We start from the raw sequence: 27,148 nt of genomic DNA, 5'->3' as shown, positions 1-27,148 counted from the left end.
AACCTGGATCTCCACAGCGCCTTCTGCCGTCGTCGCGGCCGCGGTCATAGAACGTTCCTGCCAAAGTCTCTGTCCTACCCTCGCATGATTGGTCACGAATGCTAGCGTAATAATCTTCCTCGATACAGGTAGTGGGGACCCCCGCAACGTCATCGCGAACACAGAAAGTCAGCCCAGAAAATACTTCACATCACAAGACACTGCTGTAACAACCTCTCAAGTAATCTGGGGGTAATAGAAACCACCTTCAGAAAGCTGGGGGTAATCAATATCACTCTTGCATAAGGCGGGACACAACAGCGCCGCTAAGGAGTTTCCTGGGGGTAAGAGAAACTAAGTCTCGAACTGGAACCGCGTTAATCACGCCATCAAAATTCTACGGTTCGCACCGTTTCTTCCGCTTGCCTCTTGGCTGACATCTGGGGCACCAATCGCAAATCCGGGGAACCTGCACTACCAAAATGGTCACGACAGACGAGTCAAGACACCTCCATGGGTTGGTTGACATGGGGAGCAACGGGATCCGCTTTTCCATCACCGACCTGGCGCCCGCGACGAGTAGGCTGTTGCCGACTGTGTACCTGGATCGGGCAGCCATTTCGCTCTACGATGCGCAGTACGAAAATGGCCAAGTGGTGCCGATACCAGAACCGACCATCAAACAAGTGGTCAAGTCACTATTGCGTTTCAAGGATACCTGTGAAGACTTTGGAGTACCCGAGAAGCAGATTCAGATTGTAGCTACTGAAGCTACTCGGAAAGCCAGCAACTCTGAAGACTTCCAAAGCAAGATCAAGGATGCTACTGGCTGGGCTGTACAACTCTTGTCGAAGGAAACGGAAGGCCGGGTTGGAGCTTTCGGGGTAGCGAGCTCCTATCATAACCCGATTGGACTCATGATGGACCTTGGTGGAGGTTCTACACAGATCAATTGGATGATTCCGTCACAGCGCGGCCAAATTGACACATGCGAGAAAGGAAGTGCAAGCCTACCATACGGCGCGGCTGCCCTCGCGAAGAGGCTGGAAGAAGCAGGCTCTCCTGACAGCGATGCATTCCGGACATTCGAAAACCAAGTCATTGCGGACCTTAAAGCTGCGGTACAATACATAGAGGTACCACAGCAGTTGCTTGATCGCTCACAGTCACCCGAAGGTCTCTCGCTTTACCTGTCTGGAGGCGGCTTCCGAGGCTGGGGTTTTGTACTCATGTCGGAGCATGCGATTCAGCCATATCCCATACCCATCATCAATGGGTTCCGGACGACCAAGGACGCGTTTCACAACACCCAGGCTGTACAAGCAGCGGTGCAACGAGAGGATACACCCGACATCTTTCGGGTCTCGGCCCGCAGAGCAACTCAGGTTCCTGCAGTTGCTTTCCTGGTAAACTGCTTGTCCAAAGCACTGCCGAGCATCAAAGATGTGTATTTCTGCCAAGGCGGTGTAAGGGAAGGCATGTACTTCTCAGAGATGTGGCTCACGCCCAGTCCGTTGTTCGAAACTACGATGAGATACGCTAAGCCATCGAGCGGGGAGTTTATGGCGATGTTGCAGGAAGTCAGTGCCCCTCCGCCAACAGCGTCTCGTCAAGAACTGTTCAACTACGAGATGCAGAGAGCTTTTGGGCGTGCTATGTTTGCACACATGGGGCAAGTCAAGGACCTCCAAGCTGGAGGTGCGCTCCGAAGTACAACGACCGGTTTGTTCTCTTCTGCACATGGTTTGACACATGAAGACCGCGCAATACTTGCCATCTTCCTTTGCGAGCGCTACGGTGGCTACGGCTCTATTAGTCCAACAGAGCAGGACTTCTACCGCCGAATGCTGCAGCTCGTGCCAGAAGACTTGCGATGGTGGTGTATGTTACTTGGCCGCGTTGCTGCAGTTTTGGCCAGCGTTTATCCTGCGGGTCTGATACGAGAGAAGAGGGTGAAGATTACTTCCCAGTGGACAACGACGAAGAAAGAAAACGAGAAACTGTGTATCGATTTCAAGTTTACCAAGGAGCCGGACGAACTCGATGAAGGGCTTCATGCAGCGCTCAAAAAGGTGGAAAAGGCAGGGAAGAAGAAGAACTGGATAGGAGGACACGGCTACAAAATGCTTCTGACGATCAACGGCAAGGAGTTTGGTGAGGAAGACTGAGAATACCCAATGTTCTGAACCCTATTATGTGATTAGATAGTCTAGATGCCAGCTCGCACGAAAATAGCACTGTGGCGAGGATCGTGAAGTCCAGACTTTGTAATCGCCATGGCACTGCAGCTGACACGAAGCATCGTGACATGGTGAGCGGTGTATTATGACGGCTTCACTGGTCGTGCAATGGCCATGGCTCGGAAGCGACGGGCATCGTGACCTGCTGCGGGCGGGCTGGATGACCCTTCGCCTCATGACCGGCCATCGGAACTCCTGGAAGACGTGGCCTGTAACGCCCGGACTGGCAGCACGTGCAGCAGACAAGCCAGTCCCAGGGAGCCCCATCAGTCATGGAAACCGTTTGGAGACGGCGCCAAGGATCGTGAGTTCAATTCTGCAGGACGCGTAGGTGGGGATGCGAGGTGAGGAGGCACTAATGCGGCGGCCTCGACGGCGCTCCTCATTGCGCGCGCATATGGTGCAATAGCTCATGCAGTCAAGGCCAGGTTTCGGTCGGCGGATTGAGGAAAACTCTGATGCGGCTTTTTTGCAGGTCATGTTCTTGGAGCACTGCGAGCACCGGCTTGGTGGCCCCGTTTCTAATTACGTGAAGTTTGCCCAGGTGGGCGCTGCGGTGCAGGCGCTAGCGGCTGCACATTCTGGGGAAGCTTGACTCGGCTTTCCGCGGTTGAGTTCAGGTACGCCGCTGCCGAGCCTCCAACGACCATGAGACAGGACGTGAAAGGTTATAAAGATGACGGGGCCCGCCTTCGCTGCTGGGGCACTGACCGGACCCTCTTTGCAAGCCTCATTCTACTCTACTATTCTTACTCCCGCATCTTATCTTGATATCGGCATACCAGGGTGTTACTGTCGCACCGCCAGGTACCTCGAAGATTGCAGCGTCGTACTAGCAGGGTCGCTGTCACTCACGTCTTGACTGGCATCGGATGCATTAGACGGGTATACGGACTACTGCACATCTACCTGTACACAAACTGCCATCCCGATTCCCCAGGGCAGGATACAGAAGAGCGGTGGATCATCTGTCCAATTGCCTGTACCATCGTTATCCGAAGCGGTGATCGACGGCTGCGGCTCGTTGGTTGTACTAGAAGGTAAGCTAGCGTTCCTGCGTCATGGCAGTTACGATGCCCGAAATAGCGGTGCATCGTATTTGTCGGATGCACTGAATCGTCGACTAACGAGCCCTTCTTTTAGTGTTTTGCGAGCTCAAGGCTTGGGTTCTGCCCCTCTATCATCAAGGGCCCCACTATTGCCCGATCGTCCAAACTTCGTGCGCTTTATCATCACGCCTGACGCGTCTCACCGAGCACGCAATTCAAATAGCATTGTCTCAATCGCTACAACAGCACTTCGCTGAGGCACCACACAATCCAGTTGCACACGCCCAGCATGGCTTCCACACCGATTGAAGCCGTCAATGGCCTCGCACCCCAGCACAAGCAGCTCGAGCAGCTTCTCCATACTCCAGACCGCCGACCCTCACCTCTTCCCACACATTTGAGCGCCCCGGGCTCAGGAAGCTCGACACCTCGAACAATCCCACAGGAAGGCTCGGGCGGCTCCGGATATGTTGCACCCGTGTTCGAGGGCAAGGCCCAGCAGATGGAGGCCGTTATGGACGGCGTCGAGGAGAAGGGCTTCATGCCTCCAGAGCTCGTAGAGTCAGAAACCAAGTGGTTCTACAACGAGTTGGGCATTGACGACATGTACTTTGCTACCGAGACGGTAGAAGCGTAAGCATGGCTTTCAATCTTCCCGGGACTACACTAACAGAGGTTATAGAATCATCAGCCACATCCACTCGCTCTACGCCGCAAAGGTCGCCGCATACGCCAGAGATGACAAGCGCCTCGAGATCCGGCTCGACAAGGAGGCCGCTGATCACGCCGTATACATCGATACCAGCAGACCTGGTGTCTCCGTCATTGACGGCCCTCAATACGAGCAGCGTCTGGGCAAGAAGTACCTGGCTGTATCCAAGCCAGGCCTCGCATACCGCGTAGAGAGCTTCCGTTCGGAGAGCCCACTACCAGGCAGCGACGACCAGCAATTGCGCTGCTACTTCGTCTACCAGTGCGACTTTGTCGACCCCAACCCCAGCGAGACAGAGACCAACATTGAGAAGATTGGTGACAAGCGTTTCCTGCAGAAGGCGACCGAAAACACAAAGGTCATCTACCAGCAGATTCTCCAAGTCGCTGTAGAGCGTACTGGTCCCGTCATCGACCACTTCGATATCGAAGGCTCAAGAGACAAGCGTCTGGTTGTCGGCTTCAAGCGCGGAAGTGCTTTGGGTCTGTTCAGTGCTCTGAGCGACCTATACCATTACTACGGTCTGACCACCTCGCGAAAGTACGTCGAGCAGTTCTCCAACGGCTACACTGTCATGTCTCTCTACTTGCGCCCGCTTCCAGGTGCTGCTGGTGCCAAGCACCCACCGATTGAAGCCTCGATCCACCAGATCACCAAGGAGGTTTCATTGCTTTACTGTCTTCCGCAGAACAAGTTCCAGACGCTCTTTGCTACGAGCAGACTAAGTCTACAAGAGACCATCTACGCACACTGCGTCTGGGTCTTCATTACCCACTTCCTGAACCGTCTCGGAAGCGAATACACCGCTCTGTCAGCTATTCTAGACCCAGAGAACAGTGTACATGCCGAGTTGCTATCTAAGCTGAAGCGCCGGCTACGTGCCGAGACCTTTACCGCCGACTACATTTACGAGATCATCATGACCTACCCGGAACTGGTCCACACCTTGTATCTGCCATTCGCTAAGACTCACTACGTCCAGACTCGGGGTCAAGAAGATGACTTCCTACCGACGCTGAGTTATCTCCGCCTCCAGGTCGACAAGGTCCAAACCGACGCGGAGTTGACCGACACCATCAACAAGGCTGTTGTCAACGACCACCACGAGATGGTGATGACTGCCTTCCGTGTCTTCAACCAGTCAGTGCTGAAGACCAACTTCTACACTCCTACCAAGGTCGCCATCAGCTTCCGGCTAAACCCCAACTTCCTACCCTCCACAGAATACCCTCAGCCGCTGTATGGTATGTTCCTTGTCATTGGATCTGAGTTCCGTGGTTTCCATCTTCGCTTCCGCGACATTGCCCGCGGTGGTATTCGTATCGTCAAATCCAGGAGTCAGGAAGCATACTCCATCAACGCGCGCTCCATGTTTGACGAGAACTACAACCTCGCAAACACGCAGCAACGTAAGAACAAGGACATCCCAGAGGGTGGCTCCAAGGGTGTCGTTCTTCTTGACTTCAAGCACCAGGATAAGGCCCGGGGCGCTTTTGAGAAGTACATTGACAGTATTCTCGATTTACTCCTGCCTCCTACCAGTCCTGGTATCAAGGATCCTATTGTCGATCTCCATGGCAAGGAGGAGATTCTGTTCATGGGTCCCGACGAGAACACTGCTGATCTCGTCGACTGGGCTACTGAGCACGCGCGTGCTCGTGGTGCGCCATGGTGGAAGTCTTTCTTCACTGGAAAGAGCCCCAAGTTGGGTGGTATCCCTCACGACCGATACGGCATGACAACTCTGTCTGTCCGCGAGTACGTCCTAGGTATCTACCGCAAGCTTAACCTCGACCCCAGCAAGGTTCGCAAGCTGCAGACAGGTGGACCCGATGGTGATCTTGGCTCGAACGAGATTCTGCTCAGTAACGAGAAGTACGTTGCTATCGTTGACGGCTCTGGTGTCTTGGTCGACAACAACGGAATCAACCACGAGGAGCTGGTACGTCTAGCCAGGGAGCGCAAGATGATCAACCACTTCGATGCTTCGAAGCTTTCGTCAGAAGGCTACCGTATCCTGGTTGACGATACCAATAAGCGACTGCCGAACGGAGACCTCGTGTACAACGGCACAACCTTCCGAAACACGTTCCATCTTCGCAGTGACATGCACTACGACTCCTTTGTTCCATGTGGTGGCCGACCTGAGTCTATCGATCTGTCAACCGCCAACAAGCTCATTGTCGACGGCAAGTCGGTGATCCCTTACATTGTGGAAGGTGCGAACCTGTTCATCACCCAAGACGCTAAGCTCCGCCTCGAGAAGGCTGGCTGCATTCTATACAAGGATGCTTCAGCTAACAAGGGTGGTGTTACTTCTTCCTCGCTCGAGGTCCTTGCATCGCTAGCATTCGACGACGAGAGCTTCCTTAAGCATATGTGCGTCGGTGAAGATGGCCAGGCACCGGAGTTCTACAACAACTACGTTCGGGAAGTGCAGAAGACTATCCAGAACAACGCGCGTCTTGAGTTCGAGGCCATTTGGAGGGAACACCAGGAGACTGGTCAGCCTCGCAGCATTCTCAGCGACACCCTCAGTACCGCGATTACAAAGCTCGATGAGGAGTTACAGAACACCGAGCTGTGGAAGGACGTTAAGTTCCGGGAGTCGATTCTCAAGGAGGCGTTGCCAAACATCCTACTCGAGAAGATCGGCCTCGATAAGATTATCAAGAGGGTAAGTCACAACCAATACTGCGCAGTTGAAGCATAAACTAACAAGCATACAGGTACCCGACAACTATCTACGTGCTATTTTCGGAAGCTATCTCGCCAGCCGCTTCGTTTACGAGTACGGTGTATCAGCCAGTCAATTCTCTTTCTTCGACTTCATGAGCAAGCGCATGGCAAAGGGTAGCAACTCAGCAACTCGCTAGAAGGCTATCCTGAGTATTGGGCATGAGCGTCAGAGCTCGCACGGCGTTTGGGCAAGGGATCAAAAGTTATCTGAGGTTTAAACATATGCCCCGACCATGGACATGGGCGGCGCTTAGGGATCCCATAGAATGGGTGCTGACACGGGCGGCTATTTAGCTGTACGAACGAATGATAGATGAATACAAGTGCTTCAATTCATTGACCTACTACAAAAATGTCCAAACACGCGTTCATGCCGGTAACCTTTTTCTCGCGGTCGCGACAGACCATCATGGTAATATGGTAGCCCCGGAGAGAGAGAGAGCGGTGTGTTGCGAAGTAGGCAGGCACACACCTCAAGCAGCAACAGGCTGCGAATCCGACTAGACCCTTTCAAAGCCCAACAGCCTGATCGGGAAGCTCCCATATGATACGAGCTGGTTTAGCGGATCGCTCATTGGCCCAGCTGACCTTGCCATGTGTTGTTGTGATGAGACACGTCCTCCGTCTCGCTTGAGAGTTTAAAGTGCGAGCTTCCCCCGCCCGTTTTGACCTCGACCCTCCCACTTTCTACAACACCAATCTTGTCGCGTCCGCACACCACACCCGGGATACTGTCGCCGATAGCTGTAAGTAAGTCGCCTCCTTCCTTTCCTTCCGTTTCTGTATTTATGAAGCGCAAATATATGTGCGATCGCCTGCTTTTTTGCGCTTCCACGAGCCACGTCGGCGGCATGGCAGCAGGACTTCGCGCGCGTTTTGCACAACGCGCTTTTTCTGCCTTCTTCTTGTGTACATCGTGGTCGCCTGTAGCTATTCCATGCGTTCCTAGGTTTCTGAAAGGATAGCTTCTTGGGAAGCTTCGCATCTCGCGCACTGCTTCCAAATTACGCGGCACGCGTACTAACCTGTCATCCAGCTTCGACTCACCACTCCACGCACTACAAAAACACTCGAAACTACTCGAAACCTTCAGACCAAGTAAGATGGCCGCTACTACACGCGCGAGAACTGGTAAGCCTTCCCCCTTTGCCCACAAGCTCGGCACACGCATACAGCCCTGCACTGCCCCAACCACGCCTCCATACACGCCCACCTCTCCCCCACCCAGCAGCAACATACTGACATAACTCTCATAAAGGCAACTCCAAGCCCCGTCTTGTCCAGCAAATCGAAAACGCAGTCGCGCCCACAAAACGCAGCACGACCACCAAAGCCAACACGTCCAAGCCCCGCACCAGCAAAGTAGCCTCTGGCCGCGTCACCAAGCCCAAAGCTGCCACTACCACGACCACTACTAAGAAGACGACTACGACCAAGCCCAAGGCCGCTGCTGCACCAAAGAAGACAACTGGGCCCAACGTCAAGACAGTCAAGAAGCCGAGGACCAAGACGGAGAAGGTTGTTGATAAGGTTGTTGGAAAGGCCGAGAAGATCGTTGGTGATGTGGAGGGTAAGCCAGGAAAGAAGGTAAATCATCCCCCATATCTTTTAATCAGAGACGCGTCAGCTAATACACCTTTTCTTTCCAGGCCGCAGGCACCGCCAAAGCACGAGGCACAGACTCGACGACCAAGCGCGCCGCACCGCGGACTCGGGGCGTAAAGGCCTAAGAAGATGAAGCTCTTTGTGCGTTCTGCTGTGTACGACCTGCTCGGAGCGTAGGCATCGGTCCCTCTGTTGTGCACCCGCTTTGCTTGCGCCATGGCATGCTAGCATGTCCAGCACGAAGAGGACAGGGTGTATTGGTATCGCCTCTGTTTCGCTCATTTCCTACGAGTCACGATGAGCCCGTTTCTTTTCTTTCGTTTCCTCTCCTGTTGCTGTTCGGAAAGTGTATGATAAGATACCCAGGCGTTTTTGATACAACTTGTTAATCAGACAATGAGGATTGGCACTACACATTGTTTTCCAGAGACTGAGGATGATCTTGGGCTCCTGTGATATTGAGAGATGTCATGTTTGCTTCACGATAAGACGACGTGATGCTGACAGAAAGCTAAAGAATAGATGCAGGTATATCCAGAAGACTACATGGAATTAACAGTAGGGTGGTGTATCTTGACGGGTATACTAGACAACGACAGTACATCGCAAAGCACTGAGCTAAGCAGACTAAGCAGAGCAAGAGAGCGACATGCACATCGAAGAAACGCGAACGCTCATACATCGTCAACCTCCAATGCTTCTTGCACTCAGTTCCCCATCCACACCCTCACCCTATCTGAAGACGACCTTAATCTCCTTAGCCGGCTGCAACACAATATCCGCATGCATCCCCGGATCCGCCCCACCCATCTTGTTCTCCACTGTCTGAAACCTCTGGAACAATCTGACAAGCGTATACCCCATCTCGGTAAGCGCAAATTGCTGGCCAATGCAGATCCTAGGCCCGCCGTTGAACGGCACATAGGTCCACGTCTTCGGGTTCCAGTTGTCCCATCGATCGGGCGCGAAGACCGAGGGCGGAGGGAAGGAAGCAGACGTGGGTGGGTACAAGTCTTCGCGACGTTGCATGACGAGGGTTGAGTAGCCGATTGGTGTGCCGGCGAGGATGCCGATGGGTTGCGTGCCGTCGGGTCCGCCGCCTACGGGAAGCGTGGTGTCTTTGAGGGCGAGGCGGATGTTGTATGGGACGACGGGGTAGAGGCGCAGGGTTTCGTTCAGGATGTGTTGGAGGTACTTCATGTTCTTCAGGTCTTCGTAGGTGGGCTGGCGCTCTGGGCCGACTGTCTGGAGAATCTCCTGGCGTAGCTTGGCGAGTATGGTTGGGTCAATGGATAGGTGGTAGATTACCCATGTTAGGGTGCACGCGGTTGTGTCGCGGCCTGCTAGGAGGACGGAGACGAGTTGGTCGCGTAGCATGTCTCGGTCGCGTGTGTATCCTGCGATCGCGTGGAGGAATGTGTAGCCTTCGTCGTGGTTTGTCTTCTTCTCGAGTTCTTCCGGGGAGAGCGCGAGCGCTCGGTCGATGAAGGGGTTGACGAAGTCGTTGATGATCTTTATCGAGTCGTAGAAGCCCAGGTATTTGCGAGGGATGAGCCAGTTTAGAGGTCTATGTGGTGTTAGTGACAAGCTTGATGTGCTGGAGTAATTTTACGTACCCGATCTTAGACACAAAGCTCTGTATACGCTGAGCGTTGTAGAACGCGTCCGCGAAGACCGTTTGTGGCTCGTCTAGACTGCCCACACTCTGGCCCAGGAGAAAATGTGTAGCGGCATCCAATGTGTACCTGAACATCATATCAAGCGTATCGATCTCCTCACTCTCGGCGATCTTGGACATAAGGATTTGGGTGTGCTGTTCGAAGATGTCGATGTCGCTGAGACGATCCTTGACGAATTGCGGTCGGATTAGCTGGCGTGAGTTGTGCCATAGTTGCCCGTCGGTAGTGAAGATACCTATGCGAAAGTCAGTAACCGTCCATTCATTTGGTCTGATGCGGCGTAGTTGCCCTAGGACCCCACTCTCTGGTGTACGTACCGTTGCCCAAGAAGGTGTGCCAGTCTTTCCTGAACTGCTCTCCCTTGCCGTAGTCCTTGAATTGTGTGGCAAGAATAGCCTTGATGTTCTCGGGGTCTGCGGTCAGAACCACGCGCTCGCCAACGCCAGCCTCAACTGTGTATCGTCCTGGACCGCACCACTTGTTGAACATGGCAACCCATAGCTCGTACGACTTGTCTTTCAGAGCATGGGTGACAACTTCGTATGCCATGTCAACGCCATACGGGAAGTATGTCTTTCGGACTGGCGCTCGAGCGCCCAGCTTGCGAATTCGCGCATCGGTGTTGATCTGCTGGACGAGCCTGTAGCCGATGTACAGGACAACTGCGGCGCCGAGTAGATAGGGAGTCGAGAAATAGTTCGTCATGTCCGTGAGCTCGGTCGCGATTCGCGACTATGCGTCTAAGACGGATGGCGCTTCGCAGGGTATTAGCACCGCATATATGGTGGCATTCACATGGAAGAGAATGCGCTATGAACGCCGAGTGGACTTCCGGCGGGTAATCGACCTACCCTAAAGTTCTCGGATCGACAAGAAAGCCGAGTTTTGACAGCTGCCTGGAGACGTGAAGAGCATTGGCGCTGCAATGCTAAACTTTCTTCATAGCACACGAGCTTGCTGCCTCCCGTCGTGGTGCAATCAGAGCGTCGTGTGCTCTTGGGACACCTCGGCTTGACATCTGAAAGCCCCCCGTGCCGCAAGACTCGCAATTTTCGACGTAAAGGGAGCAATGCTAAGGGCTCGCGTAGCTGTCGTGCGCTCATGCGCATCCCTGATGCCCTGCAAAAGCGGGGAAGGGCGATCGAGATAGCTGGACCATGTGGGGATGGTGGTAGCATCGTGGCCGCTCGGACGAATTCTGGAAGACTTGGGGTTCCGACCACCATGCTGTTGCCATAATGGACTGCATACAAAGCAGAAGACGGTATGTTCGTGACTGGCGAAGATTCAGCTACTTGCTTGCGGGAAAACATGCGACGCGTATACCTCCTGTCATCTTGTCGCTGATCGCCCAATTTGCCGAGTCGGCTGCATCTTCCCGTCATCATCAACCCGCGGACAACCCCAGAAGATCATGCGATGTGGAGGGCGTGGCACAGGTGGCACATTACAGCAGCTTGGAGCTCAAGTCGGAGCTGATAAAGTTTCGCTGAAGAAGAGGCTGACAGCTAAACGCCCGCACGTCATCGTACCTTTTGCTCGATCCCACGGTTTGCCCCACTTCAGGGTTAGCTCGCATTTGTCGAACTCTCCAGTCAAGGACCGCGATACTACCACAAGGTTACTACTGGCTTATCTCAGACAAAGTCTATATACTCTACTGGCATCGATATATTATCAATCGTTGCAACTGCCGGGAATACCGCAGGAGCTTACGCTTCGAGAAACCATTCGGAGCATCCGGATCGGGCCTACATTGGTATAATTCCTTGCGCCAGTCTTCGCTATTATACATAGATCGTAATCCACCCGTCTCTTCTCTCCTGTTCAACGATCTTTTGATTCTTCCCATCTTGATCGGTCTTTTTGCAACATGAAGCCTCTTACATGTACCACCTTATCTCTTCTCATATCCTCAGTAGCAGCCATTTGGCCTGTACCTGTCTCCCATGAATATGGCGATGCTGTTCTTTTCATTAAAGAAGATGTACCGTTCTACTGGTATGAACCTGGCGCAAGAAATGTAGGCTCAATCATGGATCAGATCCCTTTTCTCTTCGGGTTCAATTCTAACCAAGCTCCAAACGCACAGGACAGCAGCGACCTGAAACTGCGCACGCGATACACTGGACCGGTACCTAGCGAGAAGTCCGAAACAGCCACCAGCCAAGGCATCACTAGCGACGATATTGTTGTGTACGCCATCAATTCTACATGGGCAACACTCTTTCAAACCAACTTTTATCCATGGAAGTTTCACCCTAGAGACTGGGATGAGCCGTCTCCAAGCCAGTCGAATACGTCATACATCTCTCGCGTCGACGTCAAAGTGCTCAAAACCGCCGGCCCTAATGTCACCAAGCCACTTGCTGGGGAGGTTGACGAATCCTATAGTCTAAGCTTGACAAAAGAGGGGGTTGCAAGCATCAGCGCAAACACCAGTGTAGGGATAGCACGCGGCTTGACAACATTCTCTCAGCTCTTCTACGCACACTCCGATCAGCAGCATGTATACACCCCCTTGGCACCTGTTCAAATCACCGACAGTCCAAAATTCCAACACCGCGGCATCAACCTCGATGTGTCACGTAACTACTTCTCCACAGCCGACATCAAACGGCAAATCGACGCTGCTGCCTACAACAAGATGAACAGATTCCATTTGCACGTAACAGACAGCCAGTCCTGGCCCTTGGAGATACCGTCTATGCCCGAGCTATCGGCCAAAGGAGCGTACCGGCCCGATCTAGTCTACACAGCCGACGACTTCGCAATGATACAACGCTACGCCGCGATCCAAGGCGTGGAAATGATCACCGAAATCGACATGCCAGGCCACACCTCCAGCATCCACTACAGTATGCCAGAGCTAATCGCTGCGTTCGGTATCCAGCCAGACTGGAACACATACGCCGCCTCTCCACCCTCTGGTACACTCAAACTAAACTCGCCCGCTGTCTATGATTTCCTAGAGAAGCTCTTCGATGATGTACTACCTAGAGTGTCTCCATACTCGACGTACTTTCACACTGGTGGTGATGAAGTAAACAAGAACGCGTATTTGTTTGATGACACGGTCAAGAGCAACGATTCGGCTATTCTGCAGCCGCTGATGCAGAAATTTGTCGATCGGAACCACGACCAGGTACGCGCCATGGGACTTACACCTGTAGTGTGGGAAGAGATGCTGCTGGAATGGAACCTAACACTCGGCCCTGATGTACTCGTGCAATCGTGGCAGAGCGACGAAGCAGTTGCACAGATTGTGTCACAGGGACATAAAGCCATAGTTGGGAACTACAACTACTGGGTAAGCGAAACTCTCATCTCTCCATCCTACATGTTCCTTTCTTCATGACATCTCGCGTATACTAACAAACCCAAACAGTACCTCGACTGCGGCAAAGGCCAATGGCTGAACTTCTACCCCTCCGTCAGCGCGAACTACTACCCCTACCAAGACTACTGCGCCCCCTTCCACAACTGGCGACTAATCTACTCCTACGACCCGTTACACGGCGTCCCTGTCGAGAACCAGCATCTCGTCATCGGCGGCGAAGCGCACATGTGGGCCGAGCAAACCGATCCCGTTAATGTCGATAGGATGATCTGGCCCCGTGCTGCGGCGGCTGCGGAAGTACTATGGTCGGGTGCCAAGGACGAGATGGGTCAGAACAGGAGTCAGATTGATGCGGCGCCTCGGTTGAGCGAGATGAGAGAGAGGTTGGTGGCCAAGGGAATTGGGGCGGAGCCGATTCAGATGCCGTATTGTACTATGGAGGGGAATGTGTGTTCATTGGGTAATCTTGGTTAAGGTAGCATGTGGGGTGTGGAATCTTTGAGTGAGTATGGTAGTGGGTAGATATTGAGAACGTCGATATGCATCATTCATATTCCAATCTGTCTTTCCCGAACGCCAGGCGCCCTACATGCCCTCACGTTCTTTATGAGCGGTATGTCATCAGAATTCCATGGCATCGGCGCCTTCCTCCCTTTCCCTCTTCAGCGCTGGTTTGTCCTCGTCCACTAAGCCCGCGACAAACCGTCGGAAGTAGTCTACATACGGCTTCAAGCTGGTCTTCTCCCAATCTTGTATCTTCTTGTCGGTTTCTTCGCCTGACCAATCGTCGATCTCCTGGAGTAATTGCGTGACTGTTGGTACACTCAACGGATCGAAATCCTCCACTGTCCGTGTGTCGATCGGAACACAGACACGTCCTGTTCCGGGGTGAATTACGAATGGCGACTTGAGCAAATGGTTAAGTTTCTTGGAGACTTCGGCATCGAGGCGGGGGTATGTGTATTCTAGGATGATGTCTTGCTTGGCTTCGAGGAGGTCTTTGGGTGTCTTTGACAAGGCGCCAGATTTGGCTAACGCGTCAATGTCGGCCCATTTCGATGCGCTGGGGCGGGAGGGCGCAGAGTCCCACTTCTTCTTCAGTGCTGCTCTGAGCGTGGGGTCTGGGATGAGGTCGAGGAGGTGCGCGGACTTTTCTTCCGCGGCCCAGGGATCTTGTTCAGCGAGGATGGAGGTCTGGAAGTGCTCTTTCAGGATAGCCAGACTGCGCTCGAGATGAGGATGTAGAGGTCGTCGCGCGTTGACCTTCTTGCCGCCCTGGTCTCCTCCTTTGAGTAGTTCGAGATAGCCGGCTACGGAGCGGCGCTTTTGGTCGTCCATTTCTCGGGCTCGTTTGTCGCAGACCCAGGCGTGGGCTCCTCGACGACCGGAATACACCCAGAGGATATGTTTGAAGCCAAAGTCTTCCCGTAGAGCAACATCGATGGTCTTGATGGCCATTGTGATGAAGCCCCAGCACTTGAGACAGATGCTCGCACCCGTGCAACATGTTCTGATGTCGTCGTAATCCGTCATATCGATATCAAAGACCAGCTCTTTCATCAACGGGCGGAACGAGCTCGCTTTCCGCAGTGTTTTCCTATCTCTTGGGTTTGTGCTGTACATGGGACCGATTTCGAAACGTGAGGGCAGCATGTTTATGCATTGCTTCCGCAGGAGATCGGCTGTTGGGAAAGATTGGTATCGTAGGTATGCGTCGTTGGGTAGGGTGAAGGCGAATTCGCGGTGTGCAAAGTCGTTGCTGGGTGTTGCGGAATGGTTGAGCCATTGGAAGAGGGGACGGAAGGGGAACAGGCGTTGGTAGAATGCGCGCATGACGTCTGGGTCGGAGAAGGAGGATTTGGATGTGATCTTGCTGTATCGGTGTCAGCAAGCGCCATGAATGCATTATGTCGGTAGGTGGGGCGTACATTGGTGCGGGTTGCGAGGCGTCCTCCTGCGACCTAGGCACCGGCGCGCTCGAAGGAAACTCTTCGTCTGAATCTTCATCGTCGAAGAGCTCCTCGAGGTTTACCTTGGGCTTCTCTACCGCGGCGGCTGTGGGTGCGTCTTCCATTGCAACATCTTGCGTCTCCGGCTCGGGTTTGATAGCATCCGTTTGGGACACTGTCGCTGAGGACTCCTCTGCGGGCGTCGATTCCGGCGTAACTGAGTGCGGCATCTCGGAAGTCATGCGATTGGATTTGGAGGTATATGTCGTGAGGACGCGGATGCTGGGGGTGAAAGAGTTGGCCGACGCGTTCGCGTATAGTGGTCGCGGGCGCGTTTGGGCTGCAGGGATACCCCTGTCCGCCGTCCCTCGTTCCTTCCCCATCCGTGTAAACATCGCTCGTCATATCGCGTCAAGTCGAGCAAACATTCTCCACATTGCTCAAACTTCACCTGGGCAGGGCATGAACTGCGACAGTACTCACAGTGCGGAAGATGGCGGAGGAGGATACTGTATCTGGAGAAGGGTGGATCTCAGATGATAGCAGTTTCTATGGTAAGTTTGAACAACTCAAGCTAATCCCATGATATGTGACTGACGGTGGATTTAGGTGACGAGGATGAAAAACAACACCAATCAAAAAAGTGTGAAAGCTTCAAGACCGGACCTTTCTGGCGCGCACATGCCAAAGACCTAAACACAATCGCGGCTGCCGCAAGAACACCAGCACCACCATCAGATGGAGCCGTGTCAGACAAGCAACCTGCGGCAAAGACTAACACCTTCGACATGTCGGGTATCGACCGCCAAGCTATGGAGCAGGAGCGATTAGCAAGACAAGGCAAGCGAAAGCGAGAGCCCTCACCTGTGTCAGCCTCGAAACTTGAATTGTTCAATCCTTTGGAAGGACAGGATGATGCGTGGCAGCTAGGCGAGCCTGTTGATGACTTTGTCAGGCGACTTCCTCCATACACAACCTCCATCTCTACATGTCCCTGGATCTGGGCTGCTAATCCGTATCGCAATCCTCGCGACAAGTCACCTTCGCCGCGCGTTCACGACTTTACATCGCGTGGCACGGAGTTACTTCAACAGTCGCTCCAGACCCGCCACGACATCCAGAATGAAGGCGCGAAGGGGCCTAGGGGCATGGTTACTAAACAGCTCCTCCAAGAGAGCAAAGCTCTACAAGAACGGATCTCGGACCTTGCAAAGGACACGCATGTTCTGTCCGGAAAGGTAAGTTCCATTAGCTGCCCGATCATTCACTTCTTCAAATCACTGACTGGTGTTAGTGGATGTTGTTCCCCAAAGCTGTGGAAGTTGCTCGGGTCTGGAAGCAAGTTGTCGCGAATGTGATCGATAATCGACTTGGATGTACCTGCAAGGTGGCCACAGACGACGGCAAGGACGAGCGACTAAGTAAGTTTGACGTACGACAGGTAGTGCACAACTACTGACGAAAAACCTCTCATAGTCTGTGTCTACACAAAGGACTTCCTGGACGCTGATGATGTACTGCGAGTACTCCATGAGCTTGAGACCATGGGTCTCATCAACATCGGCAGGACCATTTACTACAAACCAGACGCCTACACTTATCTGGATCTTAGACGAGAGACGGCTGCAGCATATGGACTCCAAGCTAGTCTTTACAACTCACGAACTCTGTTGGCAGCTAACAAAGTTCCAAAGTCATCCTCGTTTCCGCAGAAGAAGCAGTCGACGCTGAAGAAGTGAGGTTGGGTGTACATCGTTAGCTGCTACGCTGTTTGGGGACGGGGTCGTCAGGCATATTCAACCAACGAATCTCTCAAAGAAGCTACAGGTGTTGCTGGCCCTCTCTCATATGACAAACAATCCCAGCTTACCAATATTCGTTGAAGCGCTTTGAGCTGATCTTCCCACTTGCCTGGTCGTTCTGAATGTGGCAGCCATTGCACCTCATACCAGGGAAAACTGAACAGGTCTGCAGACTACATTGACCCAAAACCTTGCAAAGGAGGCGACCCAAAGTCAACGTAGGCTCCAGGCTGTTCAGTTTTTCCCTAGGTTGGCGTGATTGCATAAATATTACAGACACCATTCACAGACGAACAAGTACGCGTCAGACATGCAGTCATGCCTGTCGACGCTGATCACCGAGCCGCTGTCGGACGCAGCAGCCCGTTTGACATGCCGGCTAGGACCATTGCGTACCATGCTGAGCAACACGCCTTAAATCACCCGGGCAAACGTAAGCAAAACTTGTCTTCGGCGTTGAAGCGCAGCTGCAAGGTCTTTACCGCTACACTGAGCTGCCCGTAGGCGCATGCAGCCAATGTAGAGGCAGTTCGGCCCATCGTGCCTGCAGAGCCTGCCGGCCGCCAGAGCAAGTCGAGAGTAGCTATCGTCTTTGCGACGTCCGTCGTGTTGGCGCGCTACTGAAAATTCCAGAATCCGAGAGGCGTCGAGTTTCCGTTACTCGATAGTTACCCTGAGGACAGGGCTTCAGTGCCGTAGTTCGCCGCTTGCAATAGACGACTTCCACCGACGATCATAGCACGATAGAACATCGGAAACCCCCGAAACCACAGCATAGCCGTCTCTTCATATCTATACATATCCTCGCATTTCGGGGTCTCAGTAAAATGTCCAGGTGTAGTCGCGCTTGCTGGGACGAGGTAGGTAGAAGAATGGCACCAGCATGACCCGGGCGCGTTCGGGTTCTCGGTTGACAATATGGCTGTCGGCCAGCCCCGAACAGTCAAGGCGTTCGCATGGGTCTAGTCTGCGGCTCGCCTCAGTCTTCGGCGCATCGTATTTCCTTTACTCGATTTCTATCGAGTAATGGGAAGGTCGTGTTGGGAGGTACGCTGGCTGACATATGCTTAGCTTCTCCGATGGAATCGGGCCTTACTCCGATGTCTTCGAACTCGCACCTTCTATGCCAACGAGCAGTCCACAAGAAGAGTGTGTTTCTATCTTCAATCCTTACGCGAACTGTAAAGAAAGCAGTGAATAAAAACCACAGAGGCCCTGGGTCTGAGATTCTAGAAGTATGACGCTCCGCCGTTGACCCTGCGCTAGTCTGAGGGCTCTAATCGCGCGATCTACTGTGCGCCTATCGCGTGCAGCAATACCCTTGCAGCTGCTTATCAGTAACACATGCACGTCCCCCAACACCATCCACAACGTGCAGCAACACGTTTAGGAAGTTTACCGATACCAACGCTCTTCCCAATCTTCGAGGAATCAACCTTCGAGAAATGATGACGGAGAAACAGCTCATAATGCGCGCCCAACCTAGACAGCCAAAATCTCGCATGTTCGATCTTGGAGTAGCACACAGTATCAGGGCGAATAGCCTCGTATCTACACTAAATCGGCCAACGGGAGACAGGGTCGAGATGCATGGCTAAGGCGGCCGCGATAGACTACCTCCACCCTAGTTACTCGATAGAATCGAGCAACGTGTATTCCAGGGTTCGCCGATGCTCCACAGTCCCCTGACGCCATGTTAGCTGACCCAGATTCTGGCTACAATGCCCCGAGAGGATCTGAAGGCTGGCCCATACCAACGGGTAGATAAGGACCTGTACCCCAGGTTTTGGCGTTTTTGATAACGACTTATTGAGCGCATCTCTTCTCTCAAAGGTCTTTTCTGTTTGAAAGTACTGCTTTGCCAACTTTCAGCAAGATACAAACTACTTTCCTCTTTGACATCTGTTAGGCGCAACACCAAACGTGCCTTATCAACGCTTATCTGCAGCTCACCCGGAGACGCCCACCTTCTTCCCCGCGTTTGCCGAGTTCGGGGCTTGTTGCTGTATATAGCTCTTGCTGTTAGCACGGAGCTGAGCACTTTCAGACTTCTTTGCGCACTCTTTTCTTCTCTTCGTCTTCTCACAGTCGATTAAACTTCCAACTTGGCATCATGACACCCCACGCAACTACGCCTCCACCCGTCTCCCACGAGCAACCCGTTCAAGCCATCACAGTCCTCGCCTCATCAAGAGCAGTCGTTGCTGGTCGGCTGACGGAGGCTACAATCGTTGTATCAAACCTTACAGGAAAGATCACTTCCATCTTCCACTCAGTACTTCCTCCTACAGACTTCCCTGAAGGCACGCCATACACCGACTACTCGCCGCAAATCCTACTACCTGGTCTCGTTGATGCCCATGTCCACCTCAACGAGCCTGGTCGGACGGAGTGGGAAGGTTTCTGGACTGGTACTCGGGCTGCGGCTTTCGGTGGTGTCACAACAGTCATTGACATGCCCTTGAACGCTATCCCTCCTACAACTACGGTCGAGAACCTCAAGATCAAATGCGAAGCATCACAGGGAAAGTGCTGGGTCGACGTAGGCTTCTACGGCGGCATCATCCCGGGCAACTCAGGAGATCTCAAGGCTTTAGTTAAGGAGGGTGTTCGGGGCTTCAAGGGTTTCCTGTGTGACAGTGGAGTGAGTATATTCATCTCAGCACCCTAGCACGTGACACTAACCACTCCTTAGGTCGACGAATTCCCCGCCGTCTCATCCCTTGACATCGAAAAAGCGCTCCTTGAACTCAAAGACTCCACTACAACACTAATGTTCCACGCCGAAATGATCCCACCCATCACCGACTCTGTAGGCGACGACGTGCAACAATCCCTTCCTCCACTCGCCCCCAAAGGCCCATTAACTTCGTACGACACATTCCTGCAATCCCGCCCGCCATCCTTCGAAACCTGCGCCGTAGCCGAAATCCTCTCGCTAGCCCATCTCGCCCCGGACCTGCAACTCCACATCGTGCACCTCTCTGCCATAGAAGCCATCCCCATGCTACGTAAAGCGCGCGCGGACGGCATCAAAATCACAGCAGAAACCTGTTTCCACTACCTTGCTCTCGCATCCGAAGGCATCCAGGAAGGCGACACAAGACATAAATGCTGCCCGCCCATCCGTTCTCAATCCAACCAAGATGGCCTCTGGGAAGAACTGCTTCAAGACACAGCCGATGGCGTGATTCAAACAGTCGTCTCAGACCACTCGCCTTGCACGCCTGAGATCAAACTCTTACCCCCGCATCTAGCACCTAGGAAGACGGGTGAGAGCAGCAAGACCGAAGTCCAAGGACCAGAAGAAAAAGGCGATTTCTTCAGCGCTTGGGGCGGCATCTCGAGCGTGGGTCTCGGTCTACCTATCCTGTGGACCGAAGGCACGAAGCGCAATCCCGACTTCAGCGTCGAGGAAATCGTACGCTGGTGCTGTAGGAATACGGCGAAGCAGGTTGGGCTGGAGAAGAGCAAGGGCGATATTAGTGTGGGTTTTGATGCTGATATTGTGGTTTTTGACGATGAGGCTGAGTTCTTGGTATGTGATTCCCGATTTCTTCTTTCCTCACTTTATTTACGGATGGGCTGTGGGCTAACGGTAATGCAGGTCGAACCTAACACCATGCTCTTCCGCAACAAGGTCTCGCCGTATGAGAATAAGACGCTTAAAGGTGTTGTGAGGGAGACTTGGCTACGCGGTCAACGTGTCTTTTCGAGGACAGAAGGGTTTCAAGAGAAATCTGGACCGCAGGGTAAGTTGTTGCTTGAGCCGCGCAAGATGAGCGTTTAGGTCAAGGAGGGTGGGGTATTTGCTTTGGTTGTTATGAAGGGTGGGCTGCATATACATGGCTGGGACACGCTGCATAGAGCATGTGGTGTTTGACGTCTTTCCTTCCTGTCATTGCATAGACGGTGTTTTTCATTTGGGTACGAATTGCATAGAAGATATCTACAACTTGAATATGAACCTGAGTACGAATACGTACTTCAGCTTACTTTCCTTGCGAGTCACAAACCAAACGCCGCGTACATATCACCGGCTCCTTTTGCGATAAAAGCAATGCCATGTAACATTCCATGCCAGCTACCAAACAAATCACCGAGAACAATGCGTTTCTCGGATACAGCGTATAGTACACATCCCCCAACCCCTATGTATGCACGTCTTTTGGTCTGATACCAAGCCCCCGGAGAATGGTTTACAAGTATTTCTTGGGCGCGCCGCCTCGCCTTTTCTTGTACACGATATAAGCACCTGTGATCATAATCTGAACAGCGACCGCGATGAAGAAGAAGGTCATTAGGCTGGGTCCGTGGCTGCCAACAACTGTAATACCGAGTTAGCTTTGCTGCCCTCTCAGGACGCACCGGATAGAGAATTGTCACTTACCATCACCCATCATACCAGGCAAACTCGACATGACGTGTCCGTGGTTCCTGTCCAGGGCGTGATGAATCTGCTGCATCATGTCCTTGTAATCCTTGTTCTCGATGTCTCGCAGTATCTGCATAGTCGTGCGCTCAACCTTCTCCATGTTGCGGATCGTGGCCGCGGCGCGGTCGTCCATGGGTACGATGCGGCGATGGAGCTCCTCCCAGCGCTCCATGTTCTCCTTGTGGATGAGTGTAACGGTCTCTGCGATTTCATAGACGCGGTTGTTGATGATCTGAATGCGATTGTGGAGGTCGGCGAATTGGTCTTGTTGCGAGCGGATGTTGCCTGCTAGGACGTCTTCGAGCATCTTGGGGATGTTTTGCTGGGAGGTGGAGGAACCGTAGTTCTGCTGCCCTTGGTTTTGCTTGTGCGTCTGCTGCTCGTGGCCTTGTTGGGCGGCGAGGTTTTGCTGTTGTTGGTGTTGTTGCTGGGAGTTGATGTAGTCCTTCTTGCTTAGGTTGGGCTCTTCGCGCGTGTACGAGTTGGTGGTAGAGACGACGAACTTGTGGACTTCGAAGGAGTCGGGGTTCTCGGCGGAGGAGGCGCTTACACCGAAGTAGTAGCCTTCAGGGAGATCGACCTAGAGGGATAGTTAGTGGTGTGTATCTGAGCGCGTGGGTTTGAGAGCATACCTTGTTGGTCTTGAAGCAGGTTTCCCCGTCTACAATGACCTCTAGGAAACCCTCTGCGTGGTGCAATTTGATAGGCGTAAGCTCTCCACGGTTCCTGTATGCATAATCGCATCTGCCAAAGGCCAATGTGTCAGGGTCAGGGTGAGCCCTGATGTCCTTGGTCCCGTCGTTCAGGAAACCGCGAACAGAGCCGCCGTGTCCTTCATACTGGTCTATGACGAGTACCAGTCCGTCAAATTTAGGAGCCGTATACAGGCTCGCTGGTGTCTCCCGCGCTTGCGAATCCTTGATGTACCACAACTGCAGGTTACCGCCTCCACGCTCCATGCCAGTCGCTCTGAAGTCCAACTCGGCCGTCCAGTCGCCGCTGTGGTGTAGCGGGTCCTGCGCCCATATCGAACCACGCTTGCCTCCAGGGTAGGGAGGTGTGAGGATAATTCTGTCGGAAAGAATCTGGGGCACGTAGTCGTCTGAGCCCTGGATGACGAAGTGAGGGACTGTCGTGTAATCGGGCGAGATTTGTTGGCCAGCTTTCTGGCCAAAGCTGAGGTTGTCTATGACATATTGGGCGTGCGCTGTGGAGAGAGCGAGTGTCGACCAGGCAATGGTCCGCAGCGATTGCGGTGTGATGCGCATGTTGGAGGGGCGCAATGCGGTGCTCGGGTTGACGATGAGGTTCGACTCGGGGTGCAATTGGTTGCTCGATTATACTCAGACGTAGTCTATCTATCTGGAATCTTGTCAGAGGGTTGTCGAATTGGAGCTAAAGCAGTGAACCAACGTACCTCCTGCTTGGCTGATAGTAGCTTCACCTGCGTCGCAATGGTTCACGCGACGGTCGCAAGTCAATTAATCGAGAGTGAAGGAAACAATCGGGTATCACGAAACGATGGCAATGCACAAGAAAAGAAGAACCGCCGCCAGATGGGCAGGAACGAAACCGAATGGAGATGGGGGAGCTTATGGACAGCTGTGCTTAAGACGGGACTACCTATGACATTGATTGGGTGGTCTATGCGCCGAGATACTGCGACAACTCTGGTAAGCCACCATCTAAGATGAGACGTCAAGCCCGCGAGGACATTCGACCTGTGGGTACGACACTGATGGAATGTTTCAAGCGACGCGCAAATGACCGAAAATATAGTCGCAAAAGGGTCTAGCCACCGCGATACAGCGATGCGGAGGTTGCTTGGCGGTTCGGTGCCGTCGGGAGTCGTGATTGGCCGACTACCATTTTCTCATCGTCGACTACCTCATGACCGAGCTGCATCCGCCATCGTCGCCGCCTACACGTCTCACGCACCCCACGCCAACCCCTCACCCTCACCTTCACGGCCAACATGTCTGCACCGGATCCCAAGGAAGCCTGGGCGCGCATCCAGAATGAGCTCACTCGACGCGGCTCTCGATTCGGCGGCGCGGGCGGCGGCGGACCACCGAAGGGCCTCTTTGGAGGTCTTGGAGGTCTGGTACTAGTTGGTGGTGGAATCTGGATGGCGAACAATGCTCTGTTCAACGGTAAGTCTTCTTCACAGGGGTCTCTCCAAGGACTCCCAATGGGCCACAAGATGCATGGTGCTGACTTGCGACAGTCGACGGTGGTCATCGAGCAATCAAGTACACCCGAGTAGGCGGCGTCCAGAAGGAAATCTACAGCGAAGGAACCCACTTCCGCATTCCCTGGTTCGAGACACCCATCACCTACGATGTGCGCGCCAAACCCCGAAACGTCGCCTCCCTCACCGGCACCAAGGACTTGCAGATGGTCAACATAACCTGCCGTGTACTGTCAAGACCGCGGGTTGAATCTCTGCCGCAGATCTACAGGACACTGGGCACCGACTACGATGAGCGTGTTCTGCCATCAATCGTCAACGAGGTTCTCAAGAGCGTCGTGGCGCAGTTCAATGCCAGCCAGCTCATCACACAGCGTGAGAACGTCAGTAGGCTGGTACGCGACAACTTGGTCCGAAGAGCAGCGAGGTTCAACATCATGCTCGACGATGTCTCTCTAACAGTAAGTTGCCGCCCACCTGTTCTTACCCCACCATGGTCTAACACTCCTTAGCACCTCGCCTTCTCCCCCGAGTTCACCGCCGCGGTCGAAGCCAAGCAAGTCGCACAGCAAGAGGCCCAACGTGCCGCCTTCGTCGTCGACAAAGCCCGCCAAGAGAAGCAAGCCACCGTTGTCCGCGCCCAGGGTGAGGCCCGCTCCGCCGAGCTGATTGGTGACGCCATCAAGAAGAGCAGGAGTTACGTCGATCTCAGGGAGTTCGAGAACGCAAGGAATATCGCACAGATTCTGCAGCAGAGCGCAAACAAGGTCTACCTCGACAGCAGGGGTCTCGGTCTGGACATCAGCCAAACCACAGCGGATAAGGAGCAGAGGGCGAACAGGAAGTAAGAAGACTAGGTGGAATGCGTCTTTGGGACATACTATTCGAAGACAACGCCGTGTATAAATATCTCTGGGAAAAGCGAGGTGCAAGCGTGCAATTGTGTAGCTTTCCACTCTTGACCGAATAACAACAAAGTACTCCAACTCAACCCCGCTCAATTCCCATGATACAAGAGGCGCATGCGATGGCCACATGTACCACTGAAGCATCATATGAAGGAGAAAACAAGACTGTGTCGAAAGGTTAATGGTATTAATGCGCAAGTACTATATAGGGGTATCACTCTTCGCTCTTCCTCTTCTTCTCCACAGGCTCGTCTTCGTCACCAGCAACCTCAGCTCCACTCTCACCAACCTCACTCTCAACCTCATCCACAGCCCTCTTCCTCTTCTCCGTCCTCGTAACCTCCTCACCAGCCGACTTCTCCGTAACAAATAACGTACTAGCCGTCTCCTTGACACTACTACTACTCTGCTCACTCACTCCTTGCTCCACCACCGCCTCTGCATCCTCCTCCTCCTCGTCAACCAACCCCAAATCCGCCGTATTCTTATCCGGATCCTCGAGCGCAGCCTGAATCTTCTCCAGCCCCATATCGTCTCCCTCAAGCGTCTCACTGATATCGGGATCCACCCAGCCCTCTGTATAACTGCCCCCGAAATCAATAATCCAAAGCTCGTCATTCGCGTCGACCATGAAGTTGTCTGCTTTCGCATCACCCCAAATGATGCCATTGTCGTGGAGTAATGATACATACGCCGCACTCTTCTCACTCCAAACACGCCTCTTCTCTTCATCCACCGACGACCTGAGCAACTTGGTCAATGGTGTTGGCGCATCGATGTTCTCTAACAACAAGCCCATGACTTCAGTCTTACTCTTGCCCTGAGCGACAAACCCGCGTAGATGGGGAAACTTGATATCAAGACCTAATTTCTCGATCTTACGCAGGATCTGTATCTCGCGCTTCACAGAGTCGGGTTGGTCGGCTACGACCGGTTTGAAGAAGTATGTCTCGTTTGTTTCTTTGTGGAGGACTTGGCCTGGGTGTGCTGGAGGTGGCATGCTGACTTCGGACTCGACGGTCAAATCGTTGGCGTTGAGCCAGGGGAGCTTGTAATCTTGCATGTATTTGGGGACTTTCATGCGGGGGACGAGGGCTTCGATTTGGGCTTCTAGGTCGGATGTTGTTTCCAAGAGTTCTGGTGAGAGTTCTCCGCTGGCGATTTGTAGGGTGTAGAAATAGGTGGGGCCGTGGTACCATTCGTACAAGGTGGATTCTTCGGGTTCGCGGTTCGGTGGTGCGTAGGTGTTTGTGATTTCGGAGAAGGAGGCGAGGATCCAGTTTCGCAGTTCGACGCCTGCGCTCGCGGAGTCTTGATCGGCGTCTTCTCCTGCTTCTGAGACGTCGTCCTCTACGTATTCGTCGTCAGAGTCGGCTGTGACGTCGATGCCACTATCCTTTCCCTCTGAGCCTTGTCGGTCTTTGTTCTTGTTCTTCTTGCTCTTCACTTTTGCTTCTCGTTCTTCGGCTAGCTCCTCTTCGCGCTCGTCGGCTTCGCGAAGCGCAGATATCTTGTCGAGGTATTCATAGTAGAGAGGCTTCTCAGAGGACTTCTGAAGTACCTTGGGGTCGACAGTGACGTGGAAACGGACATCATTGATGAGAGCTGTGAGCGCACAACTATCGTCGTTGTCATAGGAAAAGTGTAGGGTATGAGCTTTGGTGGTAGTCTGAGCCATTGCTTCAAAGAGAGTGCGATTGGTGCCAGGCGTACCGGTGAGAGTATGAGTGTGAATGGCCTCTAACATGAACGACGGCACACTACATCTATACTGACATCGCAACAGCCCACAGATTCAAATCTACCCCTGCACCGACATCATCGCTGTTCCGGATCGCCGACCTAATCGCATAGCAAATGCCATGCCACACCATAGGGGGCTTTGTCTGACCCATGCATCTACATCATAGATGTCGTCCTGATCTGCAGGTACGATCGAGACAGTGGGGAACGGCACCTTCGGGAGGTATTCTAAGTGGCTGGCAGGTGCTGGTGCGTCAATAGATCCGATCTGGAATCGACGTCAGGATATCGATCTGAAACTGTATGAAATTGGAAAGGTTGGGGTGAAAGGGATCGGGGGCTGGCGCGTCGCGAACACGGGTGCGCGCGATCAGATGTCGTGACGTCAACTAATTGCCGTGACGACTTAGCGCTTCTGCGTTCCTGTGACGACCCAGGTGCCACTCCGAATTCGATAGATCAGATACATGACTTACTTTTTGTCAGCTCGTTGGTTGACCAGGGAATCACAGGTAAAGATTATGTCTGGATAGTGATGTTTCAAGATGAAGTCATATTTGTCGATTGACAAGACGTCCAACATTGTCGCATTGCTACATAAACGCTCATCGTTCATATCGATGCATCGCTAGCAGAAATACTGCACTAGTTCTGACGTTCAATCGTCGAGATAGCCAAACCATATACGCCGTTTTGAAAATAACAATTGTGCCTGCCAAAGGAGCGTGATCCCCACGTCGCGCGGCCCCTATAGTAACAAAAACCAGAAGCGAAACA

The 27,148-nt window shown here is 53.2% G+C and overlaps 10 protein-coding genes across 10 annotated transcripts; 7 read left to right on the top strand and 3 right to left on the bottom strand.

Annotated features, from left to right (window-relative positions):
* Nucleotides 1-461: 461 nt before the first annotated feature.
* On the top strand, nucleotides 462-2,147 carry J4E92_000350 (uncharacterized protein; the record flags this gene model as incomplete). The annotated part of the gene is made up of 1 exon (XM_051491768.1): nucleotides 462-2,147. One exon carries the CDS (start codon nucleotides 462-464, stop codon nucleotides 2,145-2,147), a length of 1,686 nt encoding a protein of 561 aa, XP_051357280.1.
* A 1,410-nt stretch (nucleotides 2,148-3,557) lies between these two features.
* On the top strand, nucleotides 3,558-6,856 carry GDH1 (glutamate dehydrogenase (NADP(+)) gdh1; the record flags this gene model as incomplete). Its single annotated transcript, XM_051491767.1, has 3 exons — nucleotides 3,558-3,901; nucleotides 3,951-6,657; nucleotides 6,710-6,856. 3 exons carry the CDS (start codon nucleotides 3,558-3,560, stop codon nucleotides 6,854-6,856), a joined length of 3,198 nt encoding a protein of 1,065 aa, XP_051357279.1.
* Nucleotides 6,857-7,822: 966 nt separating this feature from the next.
* On the top strand, nucleotides 7,823-8,449 carry J4E92_000348 (uncharacterized protein; the record flags this gene model as incomplete). Its single annotated transcript, XM_051491766.1, has 3 exons — nucleotides 7,823-7,850; nucleotides 7,978-8,306; nucleotides 8,369-8,449. The coding sequence occupies 3 exons, from the start codon at nucleotides 7,823-7,825 to the stop codon at nucleotides 8,447-8,449; spliced, it is 438 nt and encodes a 145-aa protein (XP_051357278.1).
* A 607-nt stretch (nucleotides 8,450-9,056) lies between these two features.
* Nucleotides 9,057-10,708, bottom strand: J4E92_000347 (uncharacterized protein; the record flags this gene model as incomplete). The annotated part of the gene is made up of 3 exons (XM_051491765.1): nucleotides 9,057-9,891; nucleotides 9,941-10,238; nucleotides 10,321-10,708. The coding sequence occupies 3 exons, from the start codon at nucleotides 10,706-10,708 to the stop codon at nucleotides 9,057-9,059; spliced, it is 1,521 nt and encodes a 506-aa protein (XP_051357277.1).
* A 1,168-nt stretch (nucleotides 10,709-11,876) lies between these two features.
* J4E92_000346 (uncharacterized protein) lies at nucleotides 11,877-13,817 on the top strand (the record flags this gene model as incomplete). Its single annotated transcript, XM_051491764.1, has 2 exons — nucleotides 11,877-13,313; nucleotides 13,392-13,817. The coding sequence occupies 2 exons, from the start codon at nucleotides 11,877-11,879 to the stop codon at nucleotides 13,815-13,817; spliced, it is 1,863 nt and encodes a 620-aa protein (XP_051357276.1).
* A 1,968-nt stretch (nucleotides 13,818-15,785) lies between these two features.
* On the top strand, nucleotides 15,786-17,031 carry J4E92_000345 (uncharacterized protein; the record flags this gene model as incomplete). The annotated part of the gene is made up of 4 exons (XM_051491763.1): nucleotides 15,786-15,846; nucleotides 15,902-16,530; nucleotides 16,587-16,713; nucleotides 16,769-17,031. The coding sequence occupies 4 exons, from the start codon at nucleotides 15,786-15,788 to the stop codon at nucleotides 17,029-17,031; spliced, it is 1,080 nt and encodes a 359-aa protein (XP_051357275.1).
* A 2,176-nt stretch (nucleotides 17,032-19,207) lies between these two features.
* On the top strand, nucleotides 19,208-20,884 carry J4E92_000344 (uncharacterized protein; the record flags this gene model as incomplete). The annotated part of the gene is made up of 3 exons (XM_051491762.1): nucleotides 19,208-19,738; nucleotides 19,790-20,632; nucleotides 20,702-20,884. 3 exons carry the CDS (start codon nucleotides 19,208-19,210, stop codon nucleotides 20,882-20,884), a joined length of 1,557 nt encoding a protein of 518 aa, XP_051357274.1.
* A 409-nt stretch (nucleotides 20,885-21,293) lies between these two features.
* Nucleotides 21,294-22,797, bottom strand: J4E92_000343 (uncharacterized protein; the record flags this gene model as incomplete). Its single annotated transcript, XM_051491761.1, has 3 exons — nucleotides 21,294-21,421; nucleotides 21,485-22,109; nucleotides 22,162-22,797. The coding sequence occupies 3 exons, from the start codon at nucleotides 22,795-22,797 to the stop codon at nucleotides 21,294-21,296; spliced, it is 1,389 nt and encodes a 462-aa protein (XP_051357273.1).
* A 707-nt stretch (nucleotides 22,798-23,504) lies between these two features.
* On the top strand, nucleotides 23,505-24,568 carry PHB2 (Prohibitin-2, subunit of the prohibitin complex (Phb1p-Phb2p); the record flags this gene model as incomplete). Its single annotated transcript, XM_051491760.1, has 3 exons — nucleotides 23,505-23,682; nucleotides 23,757-24,181; nucleotides 24,233-24,568. 3 exons carry the CDS (start codon nucleotides 23,505-23,507, stop codon nucleotides 24,566-24,568), a joined length of 939 nt encoding a protein of 312 aa, XP_051357272.1.
* A 274-nt stretch (nucleotides 24,569-24,842) lies between these two features.
* Nucleotides 24,843-26,306, bottom strand: J4E92_000341 (uncharacterized protein; the record flags this gene model as incomplete). Its single annotated transcript, XM_051491759.1, has 1 exon — nucleotides 24,843-26,306. One exon carries the CDS (start codon nucleotides 26,304-26,306, stop codon nucleotides 24,843-24,845), a length of 1,464 nt encoding a protein of 487 aa, XP_051357271.1.
* Nucleotides 26,307-27,148: the final 842 nt, after the last annotated feature.

Source organism: Alternaria infectoria (genome assembly GCF_024043175.1).
Source record: "Alternaria infectoria strain BMP 0036 chromosome Unknown scaffold_1, whole genome shotgun sequence".
In the NCBI taxonomy this organism is placed as follows: domain Eukaryota; kingdom Fungi; phylum Ascomycota; class Dothideomycetes; order Pleosporales; family Pleosporaceae; genus Alternaria; species Alternaria infectoria.
This window is presented reverse-complemented; position numbering and strand designations above follow the sequence as displayed.